This window comes from Salarias fasciatus, chromosome 20 (genome assembly GCF_902148845.1).
Source record: "Salarias fasciatus chromosome 20, fSalaFa1.1, whole genome shotgun sequence".
Taxonomy (NCBI): domain Eukaryota; kingdom Metazoa; phylum Chordata; class Actinopteri; order Blenniiformes; family Blenniidae; genus Salarias; species Salarias fasciatus.
In genome coordinates this window covers 17,403,835-17,422,608 of record NC_043764.1, presented here as the reverse complement: position 1 = coordinate 17,422,608, position 18,774 = coordinate 17,403,835, and the positions used below count along the sequence as shown (strand labels likewise).

Genomic DNA, 18,774 nt, shown 5'->3' with positions numbered 1-18,774 from the left:
GGATGAGAGAGGGGTGGGGGGTTGTTTTCTTATGGTCACCTCCAAGAAAGCCTGCGGCCAGAACCGGCAGCCCATGGGCGAGTGAACTGTGGCGAGGACCTGATATAAAAAGAGTGGAGGGACGCAGAGACCCGCAGAGGGAAGCAGCTTTCTCAGATTCAGCCTCAGTAAACCTGGATAATCACAAACCAAAGAAGATCCAGATAGAGCCTCCTTCACTGGCCTTTACCTCCCGCTGCCCGCCATGGCCCTGCTGCTCAACCACTGGATATGTTTGGTTGTTTTGTTGCTCACCATGTCCATGAGCCATGCCTTGAGAAGGTAAAAACTATTCACGTTTTCCTCCAGAGAAGAGTTCAGCATTAATTATTTCCTGTAAGAATGTGCTTTCTTCAAAGGGAACATGGTGAATAAAACAAACAACAAACTAGGACAGGAAAGCGAATGTGTTGTACCTTCTCATTACAAAGGCTAATGATTTGGGCTGTGGTTGTGCATGTGCTTTTGTTCATTATTCTGGCTGTGCGCTAGGAGAACAGCAGTCTGTGTTTTATTAAATGGTCATTGTTATACTGGGATGAATACCAAACATATGCATCAGATATATAGCATGGAAAATATACGGCGGAGAGCAGTCTCGTTTCTTAAATCATGTGCGTATTCATTTAACTTTCTGAAATCTTTTTTTTCTTTTTTTTTTGTCTGTGCTATTTCCAGAATTGCTCTGAAGAAGATGCCATCTATCAGGGAGACACTGCAAGAGATGGGAGTGTCTGCAGAGCAGGTGTTGACGGAGCTGGCCCAGAACAGCAAAGACAACTCGAACAATGGCACTGTTCCCACACCTCTTACCAACTACTTAGACGTGAGACACTTTAATGCTCTCCACGCTTAGAGGAATACTTCAGAAGCTTAGTCATCAAAGTGTCAAGAAGTCATGACATTGCATTGCAAGATATTGGAGTTAACAGTCTGATGTGTGAGACTCAGGCATGTGGATTTTTTTTGATATATTAAGGAAAGACCAGATTTTATTATCAAAATATATGAGGCCAAGAGAAGTGGAAAAAAAAGTAGTCTTCAACATATTTCAAACTGTTGTTTAAAAAAAGGCGAAAAGCAAATCATGTTACTTGAAAATGAGTCAATTTCTCGTGTCGTTTTCCACACTTCTAATATTCTCTGTGGACTAAAGCACACTGGAAAATGCTTTAACAGTACACAAATGTTTTCTTCTTTTTTTTCCCCTGCACCAGACACAGTACTTTGGAGAAATCAGTATTGGCTCTCCGGCCCAGATGTTCAATGTGGTATTTGATACAGGCTCGGCCAACTTGTGGGTACCCTCACAAAGCTGCTCTCCATTTTCCACCGCCTGCTGTAAGTCCACACATGCAAACTAACTGGACATTTACAAGGATTATGATTTACTTCTTAACAACGTACAATGTGTGAACTGATAGGATGAAGAATGCTTTCTCATGGTAATTGTTTTTTTTTAATTTTTTTTTTAACTTGGCTTATTTTTCTGATTCTCGGCGTCTTGTTTTGCTCGTTGGCCTGCTGTTTTACTGCTTGGGCCAGCCCTCATTCTCTAAATATCTGCAGTTCACTGAAAGCTTCTCACCAAACAGCAGCAGTCACATACACTGCTGCTGGACGGGGGGGAATAAGAGTGAGATACCTCATCTAGCTCGCCTACAGAAACACATGACAGTGAACACTCAGTTTCCCACAACCTCAAACCTTAAAGTGTGTCTAAAATTAAGAATTAAAGTAACTCATGTTGGGATTTGTAGGAAACTTTTGCCAATGAATTTTCCTCAAATGCAAAGTATTTAATGACTCAAAAGCATTTTGAACTTTTAGATACTCACAACAGGTATGACGCTTCGAAATCCCGGACTTACGTTGAGAATGGAACCGGATTTTCTATTCAGTACGCTTCAGGAAATGTCCGGGGGTTCCTGAGTGAGGATGTGGTCGTGGTGAGTTTCTAATCAGCGGGCTTTACTATGCATTAAAGATCAGACCTTGCTCTTCCTGCCCCACTGAACCTCTTTGTTTTCACCTGCAGGTCGGAGGCATTCCTGTGGTCCAAGTGTTCGCTGAGGCCACCTCTCTTTCCGCCATGCCCTTCATCTTTGCCAAGTTCGACGGCGTCCTGGGGATGGGTTACCCCAACGTGGCCATCGACGGCATCACGCCAGTGTTTGACCGCATCATGTCCCAACATGTGCTCAAGGAGGAGGTGTTTTCGATCTACTACAGTCGGTGAGTTGAAGAGAATCTTCTTTCCTGCTCCAGCAAAGCTGCAGTCAGAAGTGTGGCACTATTAAAAACATGGACCTGTTTTCTTGTTACCGGTGGATCTGTTCAGTAAAAACACCTTAACTGAGGACAAAAACAGACATTAGGAACACCTCCTGAGCTTAATTTAATTCCGTGACGGACGAGGAAAAATATACAAAAGATCAGGTGTGTTTCTTCAAACCTCAGTCTCATTTATTTTGTGCGGCTAAAAGACACATGAAGATGTTTTCACGTCTCAGTAGAGTCATCGTGGAGAAAACGTTCTAACATCAGCTGAAGAGTCATATGATTTTCCATTGAATCTCCATCACTAAACGCCACTGTGGTATTATTCAAAGCAAATGTCAGTTTGAAGCCAGTTCCTCTCGATTTTTTTCAGCGATCCAAAACACTCCCCAGGCGGAGAGCTGGTCCTGGGCGGCACAGACCCCAGCTACTACACCGGAGCCTTTAATTATGTGGACACCAGTGAAATGGGCAAATGGGAAGTGACCATGAAAGGGTGAGATCTTTGACTTCTTCCACTTTCGCAGTGTTTCGTAGCATTTGAGAAAGTCTAACTGTTTGTTTTCCATCTCTCGTGTTTTCCCAGAGTGTCCGTGGGGACGGAGATGATGTTCTGCGCTGAGGGCTGCACAGCTGTTATTGACACGGGTTCCTCCTACATCACAGGTCCCGCCTCCTCGGTGTCCATGCTGATGAAAACCATCGGAGCACAGCTGGATGAAAGCGGAGTAAGTTTTTACATGTCGGACATGCTCTACGCAACAAAACACCGCGTTGTTGAGTCTCATGACCTCCGTCGACCTTTCCTTTTGCTCCAGTACAAAGTTGACTGCGATGCTGTGAAGATGTTGCCCAGCATCATTTTCCACCTGGGTGGTCAGGAGTACACACTCACACAGGAGGATTATATCCTATGGGTAAGACACATGAACAATATCCAGTCTCGTCACAATAAACATACAGCTGTGCAGCGTAAAGAGCTCAGGAAACAATGAGTCAGTCATTTCGAATCCCTGTACATTCACATACTTCCAGTAAAAACGACTAAAGCAGGGTGTTGTTTTCAGTGACATATTTAGAAGCCAATCGCTCTGAATGTGAACTCCACACTCCTGTCAGACACAAAGACAGCTGAATTTACTGTTTTATTGGATGAAGTATTGATAGCATGAAGTAATCAGATTGGGAATTTGATTCTGACATTTCTCCAATACTAATACAGCACTTATTTCTGGAAAATAAAAAGGCTCAGACTGAGAGACGAATGATGAAACACTTAGCCAATGAACCCAGGAGAAAACCTGAGCAGGTTTATATGAGGTCTAAATGTACTTTTCCAGTATTCCATGAGAGCACATGGTACAATAACATAGTGATTAGATATAATATGTATTCTATTCTATATATGTAAAGCCACAGTGGCTGATAGTAATAACTGAACTTATTTTTTTGTGGCTTCAGCAATCGCAGATTGAAGGCGACGTCTGCATCGTCACCTTCCGGGGCTTGGACGTGCCGCCCCCTGCTGGTCCCATCTGGATTCTGGGCGCTAACTTCATCGCCCGTTACTACACAGAGTTTGACCGTCGCAATAACCGGATAGGGTTCGCTACAGCAGTCTGACAGAGAGTGAAGCGTCAGCTCTGCTGCTCTCTTTTTGCCCTTCACTACTTTCGCTGCTACTGCCTGATGTTTTCACGATGTGGCTTGTGAGATGGAATTCCGTTGTTGTCCACAGGGTGGTGAAATTTCATCAGTTTTTAGTTAGTAATTGCTAAGAGCTTCAGGCGTAGTCTTATTTATCCTTAGGAGTATTTCTTTCCGAATGACAACACACAGACAACTGACGACCAGTCACACTTTAAGTTTTTGTTTTTTTTTTCAAAAGTGCTGTGAGAAAACTCATTCTAATTGCAGGTGAAGTTTCTCTTCTATTATTCAAAAGTTGTTGTTTTTTTGTCAAATAGAGGAGTGATAAAGATGACAACAGATTTACAGGAATGCTCCTATTTCTTGAATTTCTGCTTTTCATTTGAAATCATTATGACTTTGTCTCATTGTTTCATTTCGTGTTTCTGTTTAATTTATGTTTATCAAAAGATATGCAACATTTTTATTTGGATGTGGCTTCACTTATTATCATTACCATATAAACAAAGTCATATTTGCCTTTCTTTGTGTGTGTAGCAAAAATATATTTGTTTGCTGAGGTTTCAGTTGGATTTGATTGTGGTTTCATTTATGACTTCTTTGTTTTCTTCCAAATCAGTCAAATGTACTTCATGACTATGTAAAACTCCCAGCTATGTTTTGAGCACATGGCTTGGGGTCATTTATTAGCCACGCCAGAGCATTTCTGGAAATATTTACCACTCTTCACTTCAGCAGAGTTGAGAAGAATAATATAAACATCGTCCTCCTTTGGGAAACAACATGAGGTTAATGGACACATATTTGTTACATATGTGAAAACCATATGTCTTCCTTTATTTTTCCCTCCAACTGTTCGGTTTTGGACATTTTGTTTCCTGTCTACCAAAATGTCCCCATGAAATTAGCAATCAGTACAAAAGTCGTCTAATAAATGATTTCAAAGGAAGTGCAGCCATGATGTGTAGCAGACCAGAGCTGGGTGAGGTTTCTCTGAAGTCACTGTGGCTTCAGCCACAGCACTGCAGACTCACAAATATTTGTCTTTGCTCATTTTATCATGTTTGAATCAAGTTATATAGACATTACAGTTTTTCGGTGCCAGCGTAATGCAATTGGACACAGATTGATCGAATTTGTGCGAGCCATATGCACTGCAGTCTTCCTTTGTGCAGAGCTGCCACTGTGCAGTGTGGCTTCAATCACTCAGATCTGAGGTTGCATTTGCATCCGTCCTGATAGCTGGTAAGAAATTTTAATGCCTTTCCTAGTAGGATGCAGGACAATGTCACGTCTTACCACCATTATTTACGCAGTTTACTGTGTCCTGCTCTGGTTTCTGATGGTTCAGCAGTGGCACCTCTCATGGCAACATTATTTTTCCAGAATCAAAACATCCCTCCTGAAGTTCATGGCTTTGAAAGAGAAACAAACTGTACTTTGTTTATCAGAGCAAATCTTGTTACCCGAAAGTTGAAACTGCAGAGGTATCAGGAGCAAACATGCTTCTTCATGGAGATTTACATACTGACTCAACAAATTCACTAATTTCTGCTTACAGAGGAGGCAGAGGGCAAAGCAAGACAATAAAACAATAAACACACACACATATATATCAGATTCTCATGTCAGATCTTTTTGTCTCAAGAGTTCTGATCTGCTTGGGGAATTTCTCACATGCCATCTTAGGACATCTGGGGAGTCACGCTTCCTTTGCTCCCACATCCATGAATTGTTTGCTTTAAACTTTATCTGTTAACAATGTGCAATGAGGTGAGGGTGGAAATCTCCACACTGCTATTTGATCAACAGTCAGACCACAGCAAAACATGTCTCACAGTGCGAGTGAACAAAAGTATTTGAGCTGGAAACAGGCCTAAGTAACCACTCAGAAGATGGAGCAAAGAAAACACACACACATACACACACATGCACGCAGACATTTCATAAGATATAATCTACAAGTCCTGGAAAATATTTCCAAACTATATGATTTGAAAAAAATCAGTACTGGAATTATATAATCTATGATTGTTCTATCATCATACATTACACATTTTTGGAACTCTGACAACAGCAAACCATTTTAAACATTAAACACTTTCAAACCAACAAATATTTCCTAATCTCATGACAATCATCCATTAAATGTGGCCTGTTATAACATTTTACAATAAATTAAACACAAATGTTGGTGATTATAGTACAAAGTTCCAGAAGCAACAAAGTCATGCTTTACAAATTACACAGAAAGAAAAGAAAAGGACGAGTTCAGTAGTCACATTATTTCTGTCTAGAGAAAAACACCCTTTGCCTCCAAGCATCTTTCAAATGATTATCAAATCAGACTTTGCTGAACTGCTTTTGTGGGGTTTAACTAAAAGGAAAGGTTATCTGCGTCTGTCCTCAGTCAACAAAATGAGCAGGAAAGGAACAGGACATTTCTCAAAGTGTCAGAAATTTCCAGCTTGAATTGAAACTGGGGACTAACATTACATCATGAGCAGGTTTTCCTCGTTGCAGCTGGGTGAGACTTCGTTCCAGAACAGTGAGGTTACATTCTGGACATACTGAGCCATATGCATTGAGTAAAACCAGAAAATTAAACCTCCCCTTGAAGCCCAAACTAAAAATTCAGCCAGGCATTTCTTCAGGAGGATTTCTTCAGTCTTGGAAATAATAATTCAGTTATTTCTTATCTTTAGATAGGAATGTATAATTAGCATTTATTGACGAAAGAAATGTACAGGCTGCGGAGTTCAAGGCTTCGGGTCACAGAAATTCCATCTGGGATCCACAGTTCAAGTGTTTAAGGAGACATTGAATAGAGTGATGGAGAGGGAGACAACTGGACAAGAGGACAAGGAAATCTGCGATTCTGTATAAAAATTAAGATTTATTTTCCCTGATATGATTCTGTTCTTGATGTGTGAGCTGTGTGGGAAAACAAGGAGATTTTTTTTATTATTATTTTTTTTTCTGAAGCGCGTGATTGAGAGATTGCACTGAGGTGAGTGGAGTTGAGTTGAGTAAGACGGCTGGATGAGAAGTTTGTCCAGATTGGATGTGATGTCTTTGGCTCTCTGTCCAAGTGTAAACACAAAAAAACAAGGGCAGAAGTTGCAATCAGCTTATGTGAAACAGATGCTGGCTGTTAAATAAAAGTGTTCCTGTTGCGGAACGAACATTCTACAGTTTCATCTCACACTGCCAAAATGTAAGCTGTTCATTTTGATATTTCCTCCAAATGTTGGGGTACTTCTCCTTCACACAATTCTTTCATGAGTATTGTTGAAAACAGCAGATAAGAAAACTGTTATGTCACTTCCTTTATCAATAACAAGTGAGTAGTTATTAAATTAGCAAGCTATTTACAATTGGTGAAGTTTCAGTGAGCTTGCTGCTGCTTAATTTGAGATAAAAGGGGTGCAGAGCTGCTGTCTCTGTCTCTGCCCTGCTCAGGATCCCACTGTTAAGCATATTAAAAAAGACTAGTTGTCTCAAAGGCTATTTTGTAATTAAGTTCCTTTTAGGAGGAGCTCATTCAATTCAAAGTCAGCTCTCTGCAGGAACATCCGTATTTTCCCACATCCACAGTGCTACAGCAGCCGTGGGCAACTCATTTTCCTGTGGGGCTCAGTTTAAAAGTACCAATTTAACTTCTCAGTTCTGTTCAATATGAAATAAGAAAGGGCATGTTAATTAAGAATTCCAACGTCTTGTATTAACTTGTACTTATTTCTTCCGGTGACAGTGATTTAAACATTAAATTTTGAATATAGCGCAAATATTAAAAAATACATCAACAAGCTTAAACTATTTGCTACACTTTCCAAACTGTAAGCTGCACTTTTTTAAGTTTTGGGGCTGTTCAAGTAACGAAGCAAGCTACGAAGCCCTTCCATAAGAAAATATACTGGTGCATACCATGTGTGACCACTAGATGTCACTGTGTGACCACAGAAAACTGCTACAGCACAACATGAAAACCTCCAGTGCTGTTTTATTTCTTTAAAGCCTAACGATGAATGAAGCAAAATGTATCAGAAACCAGAAAGTGAGCAGCAAAAGAATGGGAAGGTTTAGGTGAGGACAGGAGAAACGCAGAAAAAAAAAGCATTTTAATGCATGCAGCTATTTTTTTCTAATAAGGTTCACAAAAAGTACTCATGTCAATTTTGAAAATGTAATCTACATGTAAGTTAAAGGTGTCGTAGGCAGGATTTTGCTAGTCAATGCTAATTTTTCTGTGTTTTATTTGGATTAAATGTTAGAGTATCCATTGATAATCCTTTAGGAGTGTAGTATAATTGCACTACTGCGAGGGCGCAGTGTTTCCATCTGTCTCTGTTCTGAGACCACTCCAGGTATTTTCGACCAATCAGAAGAGCCCCTGAGGCTCTATCCTGATTGGTCGAGGGGCGGTGCTTCAAAGCTCTGCTTCTTATGAACGCGCATGAGGAAGTCCAGGCCCGCATATTTACCTGCCTCGTCGGACATAACATCATCAAAACACCACGGAGGACACCGTCTGTATCTACTGTAATTCTTAAAAAAAAGGCTTTGACCCCAGGCCCGCCGTGAAAAGGTCACAGGTGAATCAGCCCGCTGGCCCAGGCAGCCATGACACTGCCGGCCCCGCCCGGCACCCCGATGTGGGCACAACTCCGGGTTTCAAATCGCCATCGTAGATGGGTCAAATCGCCATCTTGCTTAGGTAATCCTGCCTATGGCACCTTTAACATTAGTAAATGTAAGTTAACATTTTTCTCAGATTTTAATTTTATTTTTACACCAGCTAGCTAAAATGGCTAAACAGCTAAAATCGCTAAAACAGTAGAAACGCTAAAGTAGAACAACACAAGTAGAAAAAGTTGATAGAAACCACTGTAACTGAAAAATAACAAACATGTCTAAAAGAGTCAAAATTGAGAGGGTAGCTAAAATTATGAAAACACTAAAATGTTTGATAAAATGTGTAAAACAGCTAAAATGTCTCACTACTAAAATGCAGGAAAACTCAGACTTCCAGAATAGCTTTATTAAAGCAAGGAAAGGGGAAATGGGGCAAAGCAGCCAGCAGAAACACAGTTGAGGTCAGAACAGGTCACTGTATAAAGGCATACTCAAGCAGGTGAAGGTCTTCAACCACAATCCACATTCCAAACATGAAACCCAAAACCTACAGTAAGATCAGAGGAACAACTGAAACACAGACAAACTGTATGAATATTGCACTTACCAGGTGAAGACAGCCCACACATCAGGGCTGGAAGCAGCTACAAGGCACAGGAGCAAGAGGTCAAGGAACCTGAATTGAGAGACAGCGTGAGGATTCATAATGAAGCAGGAAACAGACTAGACTGTGCACAGTGACAAACAAGACTGAAATGGAGAAAAACACTTTAAGCCACTAGAAAGCATAAAAAGGAAAACAGAAGTAGATGGGGAAAACTGCAAATGACACAAAAGTTAAATGTCAATTAACATAATAAAATGATTACGAAACATTCCAACTGTGCAGCGCGTACCCCGCCTTCCCCAAAAATAGCTGGGATTGGCTCCAGCCCCTCACGCCAATGAAAAGGATGAAGAAGCTTAGAAAATGGCTGGATGAAGCATAATTTACATTTTTTAAAAATGATAACAGAATTATATATACATATATATATATATATATATATATATATATATATATATATATATATATATATATATATATATATATATATATATATAAAACTAAACATGGAAATGCTTCTCAGAGGTCTCTCAATATGTTTTGTTAAGTAAAAAAATAATCTGAACTCCACAATCAGTAGTTCAAAAATATCTGTAAAAGACTCTCTTCTGTGTTGAAAACCAGGAAACAAAAAAACTATAGATAAACCAGACAGATGTATGGTCTGGGTTTCTTTTTTTCAGCAGTTCCCTGGAAAATCAGCACTGTACTTTTGTACTTTGGCATTTAGTACTGTAGATTAGAGGCAAAAAGCTTAACTTTGTTAAGTTAGAACATGCAATCTTTCAGTTCTTATCTGCTAGTTTGTTCATGTTGATGCTCCTTGCTGCTCCTGCTCAACACATTTTCAAGAAATCTTAACACAGACAGGAAATGACAGCACAGCCATGGACAGGTCGTGAGTCACACGCACATTTCTTTCTTCAGTATTTTAACAAACTGACAAAGTGGCAAGCAGAGGGTTCCTTCCAGTGAGATTAAATCAAGTCTAAAGGGATTTTAAATGATGATGGAGCATGCTCTGAACTTCACCACTGACAAGACGGGGCTTTCTAAACATATTGCTGTTGGTTTGGATCATGTCTAAGCAGAGGAGTTCTAATATCTATAATCAGTATTGGTTCTGTGGCCTGTTAGTAGAAATTTTGATGCAATGCAACATCATTTATGAGTGGATAATATGGTTTGTGAATATGCTTTTATTTTTGTACCGCAGCTTCTGCATACAAAGAAAATCACCTGTCCTGCCGTGATGAGTGTTTTTCTCGCATTAGTTGAATTGTAAACAAGAAAATAGGAAATCAGAGGCTCCAATACAGAAGTATATACAGGCATCATTCCTCTCTCTCTCTCTCTCTCTCTCTCTCTCTCTCTCTCTCTCTCTCTCTCTCTCTCTCATCCCAGTGTGTGTCTTGCTCCAGGGCGTGGTTGGGTGGGAGCAGAATGTGACATTGCATTTTGTTTTCTTCTCCAAGGAAGCGCAAAAGGTGTGGATTCCTAAGGCAGCATGGTCCGTCACCTGTCTCTGGCAACATGTGCCAGGATAATCAACCACATGTGCCAGATTATCTGAAGAGCTCCTTTATGGTGGGTGACAACCTCCAATTTGTCTTGCTCACTTTGACTCAGTTGGATCCTTTCAATCACCTCTCGTATTCTCCTCAGAAAATTTAAGGTGCAAGGCACCCTGGTGAAAGATGTTTATCCGAGAGTTACTTTAAAGGAATTGAGTTTCAGACTAAGAACAGATGTTACTATTTGCCCAAGGCTCTCGGAAGCTGCTTCTTTTTTCCTTTCTTTCTAAAGTTAAATATATAGGAGGGCTTTTTCGTGTATTTCTGTACTGAAAAGCCTATAGTTCCCATATAAAATGTCATTTCACATCAGCATGGTTGGTGCGTCCTGTCAAACACACAGAGGTGGGAGGTCTTTAAAAGGGCCGTTTGTCAGCTGAAACAGTTAGTCTCATTTTGAACTTACCCTGTGGAGGAGGAGCACGTCAGGCAGTGCTTTGAAGAACAACGCCACATGACGAAGTGTCAGATTTACTTAACTGCGAATTCCTTTCGGTGGAGTGGAACTGAATATATGAAAAGGATTTCTTTGCTTCAATGTGTGTGACAGAGGAGTTTGGCGTTTTCCACTGTCAAACACGTACCAGATGACCATCCTTGTGTCAAACCTGACTCAGAGCAAAGCAAAGGTAGGTGAGAATTTCTGTAATCAGTTGCAGTAAAAACTAAGTCCACCTAGCAGACTTGGTGCATGAAAAGATGTGAGCATGAGTTAGTCAAGTTTTGATGCTTGATTGTTCTGATTGCTGACCCACATACAGATATGGGCAGCATGGAGAAAACAAATCATGTGATAGGTGACATTTGCATCATGTGCTCCTGCATTTGCCACATACCAGCCGAATCAATAGTTTTATTAGATTACATTAATCTGATTGTGTATCATTATCAATCATTAAGTGGGATCTCAAAAGTTGTCTTGCATGAAAATCTTTTGGTTCTCATGAAGCAGCTTGTTTGTTCAGCAGCTCTTTTAATCTCCCAGTTTCAGAAGACGCTGAGGATTGTTTCACATTTTCTTTAAAGGTTTCAACTTTAATGACTCTTTCTTTAAAAACTTGATTTGTTCCCTTTGGCAAACATTTTAATGGGACTGGATGAAGTTTTTGCTTAAGAATTCACAGACTGAAATAAACCTTATAGGTTAGTATTATATGAGAAACAGGCAACAAAATATTTGGAAAAAAAAAAGAAAAGAAAAGAAAAACATTTCCCTTCCCGGCGGTTTTTCACAGAAATGTCTTTTGTGTGCTAATACAACTCAGAAGTCGACCAAGGAACACATAATTCATGTTTCATTGTTTTGGCTCGGTGTTTTCCTCCATGAAACTTGAATGTTTATTGCAAAAGCTGCATCAGTTTCTCAAGTCAACTGATTCGAGTGAATGCATTATCAATCAAACTACCTCCAGTGGACACATTTTGCCCAAGGTGTGAAGCTCATGTGTTTGTCACCATGCTTTAATCCTGAGACAAAAGATTAAATCCATATGGAGCCCATTTTACCATCATGCTTGCCAAATGGTGCAGCAGCAGCAGCAGCAGCAGGCATCATCGCTCCAGGAGAAATCTCTGCACAGTGCTCTCACTGGCCAGCGCCTCATGGTAGAGGGCAGTGTTCGACCACGACTGGAGCTTATCTAACCCAGACCAGGTTCCTCTGAGGTCACACTCAGCGGAGCGCCGGACAGTGCAGAGAGGCGCTTCTCACACTACGCAGATTGAAAGCTGATACCTGGTTATGCAGCAGACACATGGGTAGTATGCAGTGGTAGGGGAAAAAAAAAAAAAATCATTGTTGATGCTTTAAGTGACAGTTCTCTGCACGTAGAGCTGGAAGGTTCGTGGGAAAACAAGCTTCGCTCACATTCCTGCTGTTCAAATGTTCTGGAACAGTTTTGCAGAAATCTTGCATTGGCTTTCACAGTACTTTTTTATTGTTAAATTGCTTGTAAGAATACTTTTTTTTTTTTTTTTTAAGAAAATAATATCATGACGTGTGATGGATTCAAGATTTGGTTAAATCCAGACTAAACTGATATTACATTTGTTATACTTTGCCTGCATTATTTGTCTGAGTAAATAATGTGGAGCCACAGCAGTTTTCCTGATTTGTGCGACCGGTGGCGTGAAGATAACCTGCAGTTGTGTCAGTTGCAGGTAAAGTGTCTGTGTGTGCTTATGTTCCTGAGCTTCCCTCTGACTATGGCTGAGATCCCTGGGCCGTGCAGACACTCCATCACTAGAGAGCACCTGCTGACAGTCAGGCAACTGGTACGTGTTACGACAATGCCTCCAGGATGATGCAAGGCAGCCCAGCCTGAAGTCTTCTCCTTGTTATTTCTGCAGATGGACAACCAGTTAAGAAGTGGGTGCACGATAACCTACACATTCATTGAGCGGAGAAGTTTGGTAAAGCAATGTTTGTTCTGTGATGCTGTTTTCATCTGAAAATCTTGGATTCAAACTGTCCATTAATCATCCGGCGGGCGTGATGTTGACTGCTCTGTGCTCTGATTTCCCACAGAGTAAATGTTGCTTTGTGAAAGCTGCTTTACCCTGGATCCTGGAGCTCCTCACAACCCACTTCAAATATAACCGGGGTTCAGTCAATGATGGCTATGTTCAGTCTCTGAGAGCGCTCATTCTCAACATCTATTCTCAAAAATGTGTGCCTCAGATAAACGAAGAGGTCGAGGTGAGTCTTTCTAAGTAGTGAGCAACAGGATCAAATTCTCAAAAATATCTACTGAAATCTGTCGTATAAGGAGCTGCTCTGTGAAAAGAGATCAATCTGAAAGAGCTCTTCAAGATATGCTTCTGTGGATTCTGCTCCAGGACAAACCAGAGAGTTTTGAGATGACCTACAGAGGTTCTCCTTCAGACGCACTCAGGAGGGCTTTGGACGTGTTGTTTGTTTACTGGGAGCTGGTGACGACCAGCGATGCACCAGTTGATTGGAGATGTCAGCACGAATACACAGAAATATTTGACTCAACTACAGAGCAAACCTCAGAGACACCCACAGAGTATTTTACAGGTGGGAATTTCAGTCTTTGGAATATTCTCTGATGAGTTATGCAGATGTCTGGAGCAACTCAGATCAAAGATCATGTGTTCTCTTCTGCAGAAAGTTATGGTAGGAACTCAGCGAAAGCCTCTCAAAGAAGACCGGTCAAAGATCTGTACAAACTTGGCTTTATCATCGCATCCATCTGTGGAGGACTGCTGTTAATACTTACCCTCTATTGTCTCATCACACACAAGGTACCGGTGCCTCTGTTTCGTCCTTTTTAAAATCACACATCCCCTTGTAAATTCTTGTCATGCAGTTATAGCAGTGAAATAGGCCTTGGCAGCCCCTCTTGTAGGCCGCCCTCATGGTAAATGCTGAGCAAAACAAAACAGAGTGAAGGCTGTTCTTACAGCACAAGCGTTGTTTTGATGCAGTGCATGCTCATGAGTGCATTCACCCACTGCTGATTTATTTGATGCTACGACCTTTTACCTGGCATGATGCGTTGTCTGAAATCCCAAAGCAGCTCTTTTGAACTTGCTGAGAATCAGCTGCAATAATTAGGCCATTAATGCGATCTTAATAATTTTACCAAATGAAGATCGGTGTCACGTGGCAACAAAACTAAATAAAATGAAACAAATAAATAAATAAAATAGCAGACAACAAGGCTTAACAACACCTTCAACACCCAAATAAAGTAAGGTATTAAAGCAGCGCCAGCTGCAGTTTACTGCTGTTAACCTTGCAGGAAAAACATCCATAAGCTAACGGCTTTGTTTGCAAGATCACCTTTGATGAGCAGCATAAAGAAAGGATTAAAGTTACAGTGTTTAAATCCAGTGCAGGTTTAAAGTTGCTATATTTTGGTCCCTGTGCAATCTGTGGTGTGTTCTGTTTGTTACCGTTTTATGGATGGGAAAGCTGTGCATGCCATTGCTCTTAAACAGTGTTGATCTTCTGGGATGGTTGTTGTGTAAATCTGCTCTTTGCTTGTGTTTTTAGTGGCGAGTGGAATAAGCCGCGCTTTATTGTCCTTGTGGAGCTATTCTTGTTCTGCATCTGACCCAGGTGTATGGACTCTCACTGCAGAGTAATTGGTCAATAAATCCACGAGTGATTTATCGCAGAGGATTGCTCAGGCGTGTGTGCGCGTGCGTGTGCACGTGCACACGTGCATGTGTCTGCCTGTTTTCTCTGTGATGTATGTCAGACACTGAAAAGCCACAGCCGGGACGTGGTGGTGATAATTCACTGAATCAAAAAGTCTCTGCATTTTGTCCATTCATAAATGTGTTCTGTTCAATGATAGATTTATTCCTGTTACATCGCAGGCAAGAGATGAAAGTGCACGTATCACACACCCCTAGAACTGAGGGAAGTCTGCATCAGCACACAGTCACATTACAAATCCACACAAGTGAAGGAGCAATGGGAAACAAATGGTTCTACTTGGGCTGTTCTTAGAAATTCACAGGATTCCTCTTGATTTAATGATGGTTTAGAGTTTCTTTTATCTTCTCATTGTTCTAATTAGATAAATCCTCACATTGCTGAGCTGTTTTTTTCTCTCAGGCTGCTGTTAGTGTGGCTTTAATCAGGCATATTGTGAGCAAAAAAACCATCCTACTTGTAAAAACAGCATCACCCACCATTAAATGCTAACCAGAATCTGAAAAGAAAAAAAAAGAAAACAGTTTGACAAAGACTATTTACATTAGAGAGCTGCATTTTTGAAAAGCAGAGATGGCAGTCGTTTGTTGTTGCTGATTGGTTTAATTGAGAAAGAGGGAGACATTTGTTTCCTGTCTCGATTTAGTTGTCTTGTGCATCCTGCTGTCTGATGAACTCCTAAACTGTCAAGTTACAAAAGCCAGACTTGCTTGTGAAAGTCTGTTGGACTTGAATTTCTAAAGTCATGAACCACACACTGCTCTGGCTCATTGCACAGGGACATGTGTGCTGCACGTCTGGAAATGAATGCACACACACCGATGTAAAGCAAACCACGAGGCGTTGTGTGCTGCAGTAGTTAATCTGCGTGAACCGTGCAGAGACTTTCTTCACGTCCTGCAACAGTGTGGAAGTAAGCGCCGCTATCCCTGAACGGCCTTCGTTCGGAGCTGTTATTCCCCTCAGACTCTGATTAACATCATCTGTGTGCAGAGAGTGTGTAACTATAATAGGATAAAAGTGCATAAAATGCCGTGTGAGGAAGTTGCAAACATTATTAAAGCACATTTATGTGGAGATATTTTTGGAGCATGACAGTTCATACAGGCACAGTTGCTGCCTTGTTGAGTGATTGCTGAACGCGACTGAATTATGTCTGTATTTTCAATGCCTGTATGAACTTTGTCATTAGGGTATGAAGTTGATTGTTTGCTTTTTTTGAAAAAACAACAACAACAACAACAACAACAAAAAGTGACTAAAATGTTTCCGTGTGTTTGAGATTACAACAAGTTGAGTCCTGTGAGAAAGTTCAGGGCCATAACTTTGACATAACCAGTGACACCTGCAAACTCTGCTCACGATTTGAGCTCGCTAACACAAAGCTTTACACAATGCAATGTTTTGAAGGGGGATCCAAGACATACAGTAATTTCAGCAACCAATACCAAACTTTCTATCAACAGATGACTGTTTGGCAACGCTTCCTTGCAGTTGACTGAAGCCCACTGTGGACAATCCAGACTTTTTGGATTTGATACTTTGCAAACTGATTTGTGAATTATGTTTGGCGCCAATGCAACAAAGTCAAGAAAACACCAAATTCCCCCAGACTCTAAACTTGATTGATGACTGCAAAAAGTTTCTAACTTCTTCATTTAAGGACCACAGGCGTTGTGGGTTTACCGGTTGGTCCTGCGAGAGTGGATCTCAACGATGCTAATAAGACAAGTTTAACTATCGGAAAAGTAATATATCACACAGTGAAGAAACTTCATTGAGCGATCATTTGTGTGTCCACAGAGTGCTTCAATGTGGTGGTAGTTTTCCAAAATACCGCAAAGGGTTGTTATTTGTGTGCTGACAATTCCCTCAATAGAACTTTTATGTACTGAATAATTTTAAAGTGTGTGTTACTTTGTCTTGAAACTGTTTGACTCAATGGTAAAATAAATCATCTCTTTTTTTTTCCAAAACAGAGAACTCATGGATCGAGATCGTATACAAATTCAAGGTGAGACGGTATTTAAGCTCATAGTTATGGGCTTGTTCATGTCAAGTGAAGTGATGCGACTAAATATGTCTGTCTATCGTTTTGATTGAAGTGATAACGGCCCTCAGGACTTAGAGATGGAACCAGAGTAACGTAAGTATTCGTCTAACCTACATTCAAAGCAGTATGGATTGTTTAATGGTCAAATGTAGCACCAGTCACCAGCTGACACGTTTCACATCCTTTGTTTTTAAATGTCTTCCTCCTCCTCAGGCAGAGAAGAAGCCGTCACTGCAGCAGCAGACAGAGCACTTGTGAAGCTGCACATTTCACCCATCATGAAGTAGTCTCCATGTCAGTATTGTATGTGTAAACGTATCAGGCACAACTATTTAATCAGAAGCTTTGCTTTGACTGAGAACAAAGATGGACCCTGTTTTTTTTTTTTTTTTTTAAATAATATTCTGTGTATATTATGTTTATGCATCATTGCAGATATCTTTTTAAGTTCACTAAAAAAAAAGTTTTATTTTTACACTAGTCATGTACATTGAATAATGTGTCTCGATTTGCTACCACTTAACCGGCTGTTTGTAATGTTGTTCACCAAACATTTCCACACGTTATTATTTATTATTTTGACTCTATTCATTCACTGTATTGATAATAAAAGTTAACCATCAATACAAGTTGAAATGCATGATGCCGTCCAGTGAGCTCTGCATTGAAATGCAAACAAAAGGAACCCACAGTTAAAGAGCAGGTAATGATCTCGTCAAAAGATTTACAGCCTTTTACAGCCAACATCCTGTTGGACACTTTACGACTTGTTAAAAATGCTTTAATCCCTGCCAAAATAGGCCCCCTGACTGTTATGGAAACCCACTAAGTTCTTTTTATGACCAACCTATATGCCACCTATCAATACTGGGCAAACTTCTAAACATTATGTCCTAGAAGCTCTGCATATCTGCCCCCGTTGCAAGTTATCACGTTAAAGTCTGAACAATATTGTATTACACCTTAAACACCCTGAACTGTTTTTACTGGCAGGAAAAGGGAGGGACAGAAATCACTGCCATAGATGCACCCCAGTCCCTGCTTGCAGCCTTATAAGACGTGTATTCCCATTACAGGGTTTGGTATGCTGCACTTTGCTGTGATTTTTATGTGTCTTCTTTAATTTGGCATGACTTTTGCTGATGTTCGGTCCAACTGTATGTTTTATGAGGGTAAATTACAGAAATTGGTTTGTGCCTCGAAGAGGACAACATCCCGGTAACAAGAAAAACAGCCCCACTTGGAACTTTGTGCATGTGTGCTCGCTTAAAAGTTTCCGTTTTTCTATGAAGCGGGGTAAGAGGAAAACAGCACGGCCTCACAGCCACAGCAGGACCATACACAGCCTGGAATATAACTTGATTGCTGCAGAGTATAACACACTTCATTACACAAGGCTACTGCTTATCAGTGAACAATCCCATTGTAGCTCTGGCAAACATCCATTCTTCATCCTGAGACACTGCTCCATTACAAAACAAGGAAACTATGTTTCTAATTCAATTTACTTCTTTTCTGCAAAGGATTAAAGACAGCTGTTGGAAGATGAAAAGACAAGTTGTCCTCAACAATAAATATGTGGGAACTGCCAAAGAGCAGTTAGAACTATTAAAACAGCCGCCACCCTTCGTCCCTCTCCCCACTTCTCCGCATCGACACCGGAGGAAAAGAAGAATTTTTTGAAAATATATCAGTCAACAGTGACAGCAGGAAACAATTCTGGAAGTAATTCTTTTTTTTTTAATAC

At 40.6% G+C, this 18,774-nt stretch overlaps 2 protein-coding genes across 3 annotated transcripts; both read left to right on the top strand.

The window, feature by feature from the left end:
* The first annotated feature begins 244 nt into the window (after positions 1 to 244).
* ren (renin) lies at positions 245 to 4,010 on the top strand. The gene is made up of 9 exons (XM_030118697.1): positions 245 to 321; positions 718 to 865; positions 1,257 to 1,380; positions 1,870 to 1,988; positions 2,078 to 2,274; positions 2,693 to 2,815; positions 2,906 to 3,047; positions 3,138 to 3,236; positions 3,781 to 4,010. The coding sequence occupies exons 1-9, from the start codon at positions 245 to 247 to the stop codon at positions 3,940 to 3,942; spliced, it is 1,191 nt and encodes a 396-aa protein (XP_029974557.1). The 3' UTR covers positions 3,943 to 4,010.
* Positions 4,011 to 11,182: 7,172 nt separating this feature from the next.
* csf1b (colony stimulating factor 1b (macrophage)) lies at positions 11,183 to 17,665 on the top strand. Of its 2 annotated transcripts, none has more exons than XM_030118698.1 (9): positions 11,183 to 11,414; positions 12,940 to 13,059; positions 13,135 to 13,197; positions 13,313 to 13,483; positions 13,624 to 13,825; positions 13,916 to 14,052; positions 16,954 to 16,988; positions 17,080 to 17,120; positions 17,241 to 17,665. In XM_030118698.1, the coding sequence occupies exons 1-8, from the start codon at positions 11,373 to 11,375 to the stop codon at positions 17,117 to 17,119; spliced, it is 810 nt and encodes a 269-aa protein (XP_029974558.1). In that variant the 5' UTR covers positions 11,183 to 11,372; the 3' UTR covers position 17,120; positions 17,241 to 17,665. The 2 variants fall into 2 exon arrangements, with proteins under 2 accessions (XP_029974558.1, XP_029974559.1); XM_030118699.1 differs by having other exon boundaries at positions 11,194 to 11,414; positions 12,946 to 13,059.
* Positions 17,666 to 18,774: the final 1,109 nt, after the last annotated feature.

Coding starts and splice junctions, on each gene's coding strand:
- ren (XM_030118697.1), top strand. CDS start 245: ATGGCCCTGCTGCTCAACCACTGGATATGTTTGGTTGTTTTGTTGCTC. Junction 866..1,256: donor CTCTTACCAACTACTTAGAC/GTGAGACACTTT, acceptor CCCCTGCACCAG/ACACAGTACTTTGGAGAAAT. Junction 2,275..2,692: donor TTTTCGATCTACTACAGTCG/GTGAGTTGAAGA, acceptor GATTTTTTTCAG/CGATCCAAAACACTCCCCAG.
- csf1b (XM_030118698.1), top strand. CDS start 11,373: ATGACCATCCTTGTGTCAAACCTGACTCAGAGCAAAGCAAAG. Junction 11,415..12,939: donor TGACTCAGAGCAAAGCAAAG/GTAGGTGAGAAT, acceptor CAGTTGTGTCAG/TTGCAGGTAAAGTGTCTGTG. Junction 13,198..13,312: donor TCATTGAGCGGAGAAGTTTG/GTAAAGCAATGT, acceptor GATTTCCCACAG/AGTAAATGTTGCTTTGTGAA.